The sequence below is a fragment of the Chiloscyllium plagiosum genome, unplaced genomic scaffold, assembly GCF_037043375.1.
Source record: "Chiloscyllium plagiosum isolate Xiang-an unplaced genomic scaffold, Cpla_swu_hap1 HiC_scaffold_9, whole genome shotgun sequence".
NCBI classification, from domain to species: Eukaryota; Metazoa; Chordata; class Chondrichthyes; order Orectolobiformes; family Hemiscylliidae; genus Chiloscyllium; species Chiloscyllium plagiosum.
This window is the reverse complement of record NW_028270147.1, coordinates 51,397,687-51,408,922: the sequence shown is the minus strand read 5'-3', so window position 1 is coordinate 51,408,922 and position 11,236 is coordinate 51,397,687. Positions and strand designations below refer to the sequence as shown.

General features: G+C 38.8%; 1 protein-coding gene across 1 annotated transcript; it reads right to left on the bottom strand.

Annotated features, from left to right (window-relative positions):
* Window positions 1-5,366: 5,366 nt before the first annotated feature.
* On the bottom strand, window positions 5,367-11,005 carry tal1 (T-cell acute lymphocytic leukemia 1). Its single transcript, XM_043699255.2, has 4 exons — window positions 10,886-11,005; window positions 8,046-8,620; window positions 7,517-7,596; window positions 5,367-7,126 (listed from the first exon to the last, which is right to left on the bottom strand). Exons 2-4 carry the CDS (start codon window positions 8,516-8,518, stop codon window positions 6,705-6,707), a joined length of 975 nt encoding a protein of 324 aa, XP_043555190.1. The 5' UTR covers window positions 8,519-8,620; window positions 10,886-11,005; the 3' UTR covers window positions 5,367-6,704.
* Between the last annotated feature and the right edge of the window lie 231 nt (window positions 11,006-11,236).

Sequence of the window (11,236 nt, the reverse complement as noted above, 5' to 3'; positions counted from 1 at the left end):
GAAGGCTTCTGATGCCTGAGGCCAAAGGCTCAGTTTGGGGGTCTCTCAGTCTAAGGTCTGGTTTGGGGGACATGGGCGATTGAATTTATTGCAGTATTACAGTTAGATTTTAAGCTTGACATTGTTCACATCAATTTCCTCTTCTAAATCTGATAAATGCAGCTTCGGTATACTTCTTGCATCACCTGGAAACTCTAATTCCATTATCTTGATCATCTCTTCCATGTGGAACATGAGAATGATATACGAAAATTGGGTAGAACCTTGTAGAACAGTTATCTAAATCTTTAGCTTCACTTAGCAGCAATAACTCAGAACAGGTAGAGCACAGTTTTCCTATAAGGGCCACTATCTGCCTGTCATTGATGTCACTGGAACCCAAATTCTCAAACAGCATGAGTGCTACTGGCTGCTGGTCCATCAAAACGAATAATGCATGAGGACCAGTGCAGCTCATGCCCCTCATCTATGTGTTAATGCATAACAGTCTCCAGTGCTCTTCTTCTACCTGTTTTTGGGCTGTTTAAATTATTGCTCTTCAAGAACTGTATTATTAATGGTCATTGGAAGTGTAGAGCTTAACTATTGCTGAAAAAAGATGCATATTGTCACGGTTTCTCATATTGCATTCAATAAGACAATTCACAAGAATGCCATTCAAGGGGAAACTAAGACTTATACCACACGAGATACGAGTGCTACTTGATTGGCAAATGGACTCCAATTGTTGCAGGCATTGTCATAGAATATGCACCAATTAATGATGACTAAAGGTTAACTGCAAGACATTATTTACGTTTTAAACTAGACGGGTTAACTCTGAAGGCATGCCCTGAGAAATTAACCAGTGAATGGCTGCCACAATTTTGTTGATTTGAAACTGGCATAATATGTACATGTTCTTTCTGTCTTTCAGTCACAACTAATAATAACTCCATAGTCTAAATATCTCCTAAGTCATTCTTTTGTTGTGGATAACTTATTTTTTAAAAATGCAAATGTGCAAAGATGTAAATAAATATATCTGTATTGACACAACAGAGAGCAAACTAGACTTGTCACATTCTCTGCTTTGCTTTGATCTTTCTTGAAGACAGTTCCAAAATTATGATCTTACAGTTTGGATTTTAACTATTTGGGTGATAAATTGCAGTTGCAGAACACACGACCATTATTCCATTAATTTCAGTGGAAAGAAAATTAGGTTTATTAATAGAATGGAATCTGCAAAGACTGTTCCCTCCGTGACTACCTGGTCAGGTCCACGCCCCCCTACAACCCACCCTCCCATCTTGGCACCTTCCCCTGCCACCGCAGGAATTGTAAAACCTGCGCCCACACCTCCTCCCTCAACTCCATCCAAGGCCCTAAAGGAGCCTTCCACATCCATCAAAGTTTTACCTGCACATCCACTAATATCATTTATTGTATCCGTTGCTCCCGATGTGGTCTCCTCTACATTGGGGAGACTGGACGCCTCCTAGCAGAGCGCTTTAGGGAACATCTCCGGGACACCCGCACCAATCAACTACACCGCCCTGTGGCCCAACATTTCAACTCCCCCTCCCACTCTGCCAAGGACATGGAGATCCTGGGCCTCTTTCACCGCTGCTCCCTCACCACCAGATGCCTGGAGGAAGAACGCCTTGTCTTCTGCCTCGGAACACTTCAACCCCAGGGCATCAATGTGGACTTCAACAGTTTCCTAATTTCCCCTTCCCCCACCTCACCCTAGTTCCAAACTTCCAGCTCAGCACTGACCCCATGACTTGTCCTACCTGCCTATCTTCTTTTCCACCTATCCACTCCACCCTCCTCCCTGACCTATCACCTTCATCCCCTCCCCCACTCACCAATTGTACTCTATGCTACTTTCTCCCCACCCCCACCCTCCTCTAGCTTATCTCTCCACGCTTCAGGCTCACTGCCTTTATTCCTGGTGAAGGGCTTTTGCCCGAAAGTTCGATTTTACTGCTCCTCGGATGCTGCCTGAACTGCTGTGCTCTTCCAGCACCACTAATCCAGAATCTGGTTTCCAGCATCTGCAGTGATTGTTTTTACCTTATTAATAGGATGACCTACTATTTCAACAGGTTATAACCCATATAGTAAAGGTAAAAATTATCCCTATTATGTGGGAATTTATAGGTGTCACTTTAAGTCCGAGCAATATTGCAAGTGTCTCAATTTCAACAAGGGATTTCTTTAGTTCTTCAAGTTTTGTTCTCCAAGAACACAAAATTAATATATTTTAATCTATCTTGCATTGTTTCTTTAACTTTTTTTCAATGCATTGAATTTGATCGTCCATTGACGGTTTTCTTCTTTTATGATTCAAATTAAAATGTTTTACATATGAGGGCAGCAAGCATTACATCGAGAGAAGGGGTATTGAGAATGTAAGCTTGAATTACTATTTCTGCATTGAGTGCTTTGTTTTTATTCTGCAGATCACTTACATCAGAATTAAACATTTCAGAAAGAGTTCTGCAACAAAGTGCAATGAACCGCAATTTAGTAAAGTAATGGTAGTAAAGGGAGAAGATGAATAAGCTGGGGCTCTTTTCTCTGGAGCATCGGAGGCTGAGGGGTGATCATACAGAGATTTATAAAATCGTAAGAGGCATGGACTGAGTGAATAGACAAGATCTTTTCCCCTGAGTGGGCAAGTCAAAACTAGAGGGCAAAGGTTTAAGATGAGAGGAGACAGACTTGTAGGTGGCTAAGGGGCAACTTTTTCATGCAGAGGGTGGTGCAAGCATGGAATAAGCAGCCAGAGGAAGTGGTGGAAGCTGATACAAGTACAACAAAATTATGGTGGGGAGACTTATTGTTTTAATCTGAAAAGTATAATTCTTGCATGCATATCCATTTGACATTAATGTTGTCAATAATGTTTATGCTACAGTCCAGCTACAGTATAATTCACTTGCCAATACATAATTCTTTTTGTGGTTAAAAGAAGGGTATTTGAGGCATCTTTTTTTACCTTCTCTTGATCACTTTGTTGTTGCCCCAGAGCCTGAAGACTTTTTTCAGTAGTAGCATTCTCAACAGTGAACACATTGGTTGCAAATTCAAAATTTCAGGATTTGAGAGCCTTGTCATCAAAATGCTTTTTAGGTGGCATACTAAACCAAAAAAGAAACCTGGTTATTTTCTGCATTTCTATTTGTAGAACTTTGACTTTTCAAATTGACTGACACAACTGTAGTTGCACTTCAAATCTAATTTATTATTTGAGGAATAATTATAGTGTCTGGCAGATACTATTTTAGTACAGGTTCTTTCAAAAGTGCTTCAAGTTGCCAGGGTTGGAGGATTTGAGCTTTAGGGAGAAGATGAATAAGCTGGGGCTCTTTTCTCTGGAGCATCGGAGGCTGAGGGGTGATCATACAGAGATTTATAAAATCGTAAGAGGCATGGACTGAGTGAATAGACAAGATCTTTTCCCCTGAGTGGGCAAGTCAAAACTAGAGGGCAAAGGTTTAAGATGAGAGGAGACAGACTTGTAGGTGGCTAAGGGGCAACTTTTTCATGCAGAGGGTGGTGCAAGCATGGAATAAGCAGCCAGAGGAAGTGGTGGAAGCTGATACAAGTACAACAAAGCCACCTGAATGGGTATATGAAGAGGAAGGGTTTAGCAGGGTATGGGCCAAGTATTGGCAAATGGGACTAGATTTATTTAGGATATCTGGTTGGCAGATAGGGAAACAGGGTCTGTTTACCTGCTCTACAGCTATGACTCTAAAACTCTAAGTAATTTGAGATATCATGTTTGTTGTTCTGGTTTTGAATGTATCCATCATCAGGACAATTAAGAAGAATCTTTCCCAACTGTTCAAACTCTCAAGATTCAAATACAACAAACCAACCAATAAGTACATTCATGGTTAGATTGTCCAGGCTCAGCCAATGGGACCAATGAACCAGTTTATATATGTTTTCTATGAAGCAGAAATGTCACTCATCAGCTTCATGTTTGAAATCAATTTACGACGAAGTCTCTTCTTTTTCATTTAAGATGTGATTTTACATTTGTTTTATTTTTCACCACTTCCCACTTACCGAATAAAATATATTATCCTTTGAATTCTAATATTTATCCAGAGACATACTGAATATCACAGTACAAAGCTGACTGTGTTGCTTCTTCATGCTCAGTTGGATATTCTAATATATATCTCATGCATGTCCAACATATATATTTCAAATATACTCTTATAAAAAGGAAATAAAAAGCAGATTATAATCCAGGGATCCTTGCAATTTATACTAAAATTATATGCTAAACCATATATGCTGGCAAAGTATGACATTTGGTCAACAAATTCAAAATATCACTCTTGCCCTTAATTCCCCTCAACATAATGATGTTCTGATAGAAAATATTGAAAGTATTCTGTCTGTGTTACTATGAAAGCAAAGACTACATCTGAAGATTTATTTGGGCATTCATGTATTTGTTATTCACAATAAACAAACTGACCACAATTGCAGTAAAGCATAAAACTCTTCTTAAGAGAACTCTACTTAGAATTTTGGGTGGCATAGTGACACAATGGTTGGCATTGCTGCCTCACAGCACCAGGACCAGGTTTGATTCCAGCCTTGGATAAATGCTAAATTGCCCTGTAATGTGTAGTGATATACAGGCTAGGTGGGTCAACCACGGTAAATGTGAGGTTAAAGAGATAGGGTGGGATGCTTTTTGGGAGGTTGGTGCAGACTCTGTGGCCAAAAATCCACTATCTGCACTGTAGGAATTCTATGAGAATTAAGTGAGGTCCATGGTGTTAGAAATGGGAAGTTGGTAGGATTAATGCCTTAATTAGGACATTTAGACGGTCTTTAGAAGGCTGAAGTGTTTTCTAGTGTACAGAACTACACTACATTTGCACATGTTCCATGAAATATTGCCATCTAAATGAGAGGTATATAAGCATGTTTGCTAACATATAGAACACATGCAGTAGTTTGTACCATGTGCATTATCTAACATGCAAAATATGTTCGGCTGCACAGTAAATTATGTTAATAGGTGTATGCATCTATTCCTATTCTATGATGGGTATAAATGTTATTATTTGCATGTATTTTCCCAATAGAGAACAGGAGTTATACTTCATGTTTATACATATGCTCCATGACGTAGTTGACATTTCTTGTCACCCCGTTCCTCTGCATCCTATTACAATTTTATATGTAGTGCATCAATAGACCAGAAAAATCTAAGCCTCTAAATTAAAAATGCCTGTAAACTCGTGGGTACGATTATTTTATATAATCGTTCTCTTATTTGTATCAAGTCATCTTTAGTAACGTTACCGAGCAATATTGACTATTATCTAAGGCGGAGAACACTAGTCATTTAAATTGTATACAATTTATTAAAAGTAAATTCTTGGTAATATAACATTGCATATATTTTACAACAATACGTGATATACATACTGCACACAAACTTTGCAGCCACAGTAGGCTTTACAAAGAGTATCCATCGAGAATCACTTTGTCAGAATGTACGTGGTAGTAGTTATTTGCTTAAGTTAACAGGTTTCGTTACCCAACTTCTGCCAACGCAGAAAAAAAATCACATACAAAATGTACTGAAAGTGCAGTGTGAATTATACACATGATATTCACAATACATTTAGCAGGCAAGAGCACATGTGGGAAATAAGGAGTGTACCATACCCTTTATATTTTTAAATAAAATAAACAACATTCGTTGTCCATTGAATTATTAAATACGTGATTTTCTGCTGTTTTGCAGAATGTTAAAGTACTTTAGAAAAAATGTCACTATTTGTACCCATAAAAATTGCCTGGTGTTTCAGTTAGTCAAAAAGTCTGAAGTATAGAGTTCATGGAATAAATAATGATTTGTCCACAAGAATAGAAAAAGGGCCCGTGAATAGCTGCAACAAGTTTCATTATACGCAATAAACTGCCCAATTTTCGACCAATGCATGAAAACATACAAAATAATTATTCCCAGAAATGTACATTTTCAAAAAGTTTAACCCTTCGACATTTTATTTCAATTTCAATAATAATCCGCAATGCACGTATGTTTTTTGACTTTTATCTTCTAATTTAGACAAACAAGATGATCTACTTCTGTTGAACATCATAGCATCCCTTTTCGGGGATTTAATCGCCATGCAAATTCAAAGTACCTCTCTCTTCCGCACAGTGCTTCTTTAATATGTTTTTAATTAGTGTTCCGCTTGGAGTCGGATGCAGTGGACAGAATGACGGGAATATAGTTAAAAGAACTAACATGTAATTCACTAGAAAAAGGATGCTACTGTTCCAACAGAAATAAATATTGGTCCTCTTTGACTTTCCATTACAAAAACGTGATTCTTTTTCCCATAAACAGCGTCCGAATCTTGAACGGCTGAAGCTTTTACAATATTTACATGTACCTCGACTTTAAGATAAAATTAAATTCTTTAAATTTAAATTATCTTGTCTCTAAACAAAAAACGTCAATGATCAATCCAGTGAGACTTTTAGATTTAAAATCCAGAAGGACAGGCGCCTAGTATTTATATGTACCTGAAAACGTTAGAGATACACAAAATGTAAAGAAAGTAAAACGTTAATCGATTCAGCAGTCGCTGGTAAAACAGCAAGTCTATGTTCCTTTAGCTGCAGTTTTCCATTCTTCCAGATGCATCATTTTTGCAAGGATATCACCGCTGTCCATTGACATCTGGAGGAAGTATGGAGTGGCGGTGGTTTCCATGTCGTGACTCGAGATGATCGTGTTCTTCGCTAAGACTTTCCGGGCTTCCTGTTCCATCGAAACAGCTTCCACAGCTCGAGTCTGGAGACATCTCTTGGATGTCATCACTGGCCAGCCTGGTACTGTCCGCCTCTTTAATCTGTAACCCCCGCTGCTCACCTTCCTGCTCTTGATCGCTCAGCAGTTTGGCCAAGAAATTGATATATTTCATGGCCAGGCGGAGGATCTCATTCTTGCTCAGTTTCTTGTCTGGCGGGTGGGTCGGGATGAGTTTGCGAAGTTCCGCGAAGGCCCCGTTGACATTCTGTTGCCTCCACCTCTCCCTGCTGTTTGTGAAGATCCTGCGGACAATTTTAGGCTGAGCAACACCTAATAGCAAAAATGAAACCAGCTGTGATTGAAGAGATTTGCAGAAGTAATATAAACATTATAAAGGAAATACATGCAAGTAAGGGCATACCACAGGGGCGCGCCTGTATATGCTCGCACATCGATTTAAATACATAGTTAAAACATGCAAGCAGGAAGACCTGTTGGAGCACAGCACAAACAAGGAAATGTAACAGGCTTGCATTGTGAGGGAGATTACAGCGAGCTTTTAAGCAACGCACCTATTTACCCCTATGCTTTACGGCTTACCCGACCACTATCAATTTTCTTTTGCCACATTTTCTCAGATAGTTACAGCCTTTCAGCCTATTTAGTATGCACTTTCGAGCCGGCGCAGTGTAGGGTAATGAATTCAATGATGATACATACCAGTAGTGACTTCCACGTCGTAGGGAGTTGGCCTTCTTTTCACTCTATTACTGGAGAACATGTTGAAGGGTTCTGGCTCACTGATCATTTCAACAAGAAAGAAAAGTTTGTGATGAGAAATCAGAATCTTCATGTACTGATCTGAACTGTTAAATTCTGATAAGAGCTTCAAAAGAGTTATATATTCTGAGTGACAAAAATATGTTGTAAGAGGCTGTTCCTTAGGGTGCATTGACAATAATTATGAAGAAAACAATAATAGCAAAGATTTCTTAGCATGGGAAATATGAAATCCATGACTTTTTTTAACCAATCACGAACTATTTGTACTAAATGAAATTGTGATCACGAGTTAATCTGAAAGCAATTATTATCAATTTATTCTTTTTTTTGAGCCCGGGGCATATCGATTTGCATTCGAATGTTAATCATGTAGCTATTCAGATTCTATAAACTAGCAAACCGATTCAAAATCTTCCAAATCAAAGGAAAGCTATGGGATACCACGATTTACTAACATGGGACTGACCTGTTTAAAAGTGGCAAGGTCTGGTACTGGGAAGTGCTGTTATACAGCATTGCTCTGGCTGCAGGCAGAGGGAGATGAGCTGTAGTTAACTGGACCATCCGATTCTCACTCACTGGACTTTGAAGAGTCAGAGGCACCGGGGGTCTTGACAACTCGGTGGTCGGTACTGAATGAGTAAACGTGCCTTTCTGATCCCTCTCATTTATAGGCTGGACTCCTCTTTGCATCAGGTTTATGACTGGCACTTCCGATAGGGGATCAGGGGAGTCGTGTCTCGTTTCCTTGGAAACCCCATCATTTGACGCAGATTGTTGCTCGGCTGGGAGCTGCTGTCCCTCAGTGCATTGATCTGCAGGCTCGCTCGTGCTTTCCGCTTCCTCACGGTCTGCTCTGTGTCTGGGGAAATCTTTCTGCACAGGACTCAGATCATCGCTGGGAGTTTCACCAAGATCCGATCCGACTTTTTCCATCATCTTGTTGAAAAGCGGAACTCTTCACCGTTTTAATCGCGTTACCATGAGATGTCAAAAGGATGGACAAATGTTGAAACAACTTCATCTGCAAGAAATATTCCCCTGAGACAAAATAAAAATATTTAAGGAGAAGAAGACTTCATAATTAAATCACTTAGACTGTACTGAAATAAACGTCTTCGTGATCTTTGCAGCATATTGACCTGGTTGTCAATTTTCAGGCCCATTTTTATGAACAAAACCTCAAATAGTGCAACCAATCGAGTGACTGAGAATCCATCAGGCGTTTATCGGATTCTATGCACATTTACAAGACTAGTCTAAAATTCGACAACTATTTTTAACACGAGAATGTGATATAAATATTAAGAGGCTTTGAATGCAGAATATTTTGACATGAAAAACTCCGAAGTCAGGTTTCTTTCTCTGGGTTATTAACAAAGTTTTAAGTTGTGAATACAAACACTTTTGCGTTGAGGAAATTATAAACCAGTGATTCAAAATTGCGCAAGGAAGTTAAAAAATCTGAATACAAGACGCTATAGTATTCTTTCGTAACCTTTCGTCCGAAGAAGTCGCTTTTATTTATTACATCCCTTAAGGAAAAACTAATATTCTCCAGACAACACCGTGAACAATATTAGGGGATATTTTATTTCACATTTAGAAACCGTCTATTTTAGTTCGTGTCAAGCTGTAGTGTAACTGATGTCAGAGATTTACAACGAGCTCTTGGCTGCTGTTATTTGCACAGTACCGTTGAATCTTGCTGTGCTGAGCTCACTGGGAAACTGAGTTCCTTCTTGCACTAGAGTCGGCAGAGGAAGCCAGCACCTGCAGCATTTCATGCTGCTTTATTCTTTTTTCTAGCATAAAGCCTCTTGGAAGGATTAAGCATTTCGTAGTTTATGGAAAATCAACCGAGATACTTAAGACAGTTGATCAATTAAGGATTAGGTTTAAACACTCTAAATTCTAAAGCTGCAGGGCACGTTGTAATCTTTTTTCAATGAATTGAGCTCAGAGACATATATATTAGAAGATTGAAATTTAACCTTGAGATTACACTGCTATATTGTGCATAACCCATTTGAAATTAAACAAAACAAAGTTGATAATGCGGGTGGGCAATTTGCTCAGTCTTTAGTGTATACATGCCCTCCGATAAACCGCCTTTCCTAAAACTTAAAATTCATTGCAAATTAAGTTACTAACCGCCCCTTCATACATTCACTTTCTTCATGTTGCTCACTCTTAGTTAACAAATGTGGAATCTGTTTCTCAAAATAGTGCAGGCTTATGCAAACACCCCGCGCAAAGAAAATATTCCCATCATTTTGCCGCTGCAATAATGGGAACTCTTTTGTGTCCCTTTAAACTGACTTTCAAATGAACAATTCCTGGTTGTATTGCATGTATATTATGGCAGTGCAACATGAGGCCTTAGTGGAATGGAAAGGACGAAATAAACACATGAGGACAATAGGACGAATTGAGAGCTGTTTGAATACACGCAGGCTGCCAGCCCTCATCTCCAATGTTTGATACACTGTCAGATATTTTGAAGATTCTGACGCATTAGCTTAAAGCATTTAAGATATTTGATTTTAAAGTGAGCTCCCCATAATGTGCACAGAATCGAAACAAACCCATAGCAGGTATATAAGGACTCTCCATTGCCAAGAGCCTACATTTTGGTTGCACTGCAGAAATACAACATCTTAAAATTGAGATCTCACAACATTGTCCTTAAAATTGCTCTCATCCTTCAAAATAATTTGGTGAATGACATTCCCAGCACAACTCCCAGCGAGTTCATTCATAGCGGTTTCTAAGTTAATGGAACGAATCTGAGCGAATGTAATCAGCTAGTTTGTCTTAAACAATGTCTTAAAACGAGTCCTTATTCCTTTACTGACGAAAAATGTATCCGTTGTTTTCTCCATAACCGTTGAGATGAATATTTTTTTTTCTGACAAATTCTTTAGATGCGCAAGATGGCAATTGTGAAAAACTATTGGAACGCAACATATTACAGCGTCTCCATCCGTTTCTGTCACTGTACCGGTACTTCCTTTCGAAAAAAAATCATCTCGATGTATACGAATCAAATTAAAATATCATTAGTGACAGTATTATACATAATCCATTAAGCAATTCAAAATGTCCCAAAAACACTCCTCACTCCTGGGACTATTGAAAACAATGCTCGCAGCCATTTCCATGTTGCTTAATTTATCCTGCGTTTTTTTTTAAATGTCATTTTTATATTGCAATCATTTATACTCAGTTCGAAATCAGTCATATTTCGACATTTGTGAAGAATAAAAGACATCCTTAAGAGGTGGCAATTAGAAATCTACTCACCAGCCTTGTTTATTAGAAAAGTGTTAGCAGCCATTTTCAGCCCCTTCCATGGCTGATCTTTGTGCTGTAATAAGTTTTTTTGGCAGCTTATGCCTTGGAGAGTGGAGTAGATTTTACATCACGTTCGATTTCCTATTTAGTATGGAGAGCGGAACACTACAGCAATGTGGCCAGGCGAGATAAGAAACCAGCACTGGCCGCCCTGCCCAGATAAGACAGCCAAGCCATTATTTATGAAATGATTCATTATTATTTGGCAATTTTATCGAGGGAAAGCGGAAAAATATTGCATGGATATGCATAGGAATAACTTTGGAACGCAAGGCATAAAACCCTTATATAGGTTTTTTG

What these genes read in the sequence shown, in the direction of transcription:
- tal1 (XM_043699255.2), bottom strand. Translation starts at nt 8,518, where the DNA reads ATGATGGAAAAAGTCGGATCGGATCTTGGTGAAACTCCCAGCGATGAT. An exon ending in ACCTTGCCACTTTTAAACAG is followed by an intron (nt 7,597 to 8,045) that starts GTCAGTCCCATG and finishes TGAAATGATCAG; the next exon opens with TGAGCCAGAACCCTTCAACA. An exon ending in CGACGTGGAAGTCACTACTG is followed by an intron (nt 7,127 to 7,516) that starts GTATGTATCATC and finishes TTTTGCTATTAG; the next exon opens with GTGTTGCTCAGCCTAAAATT.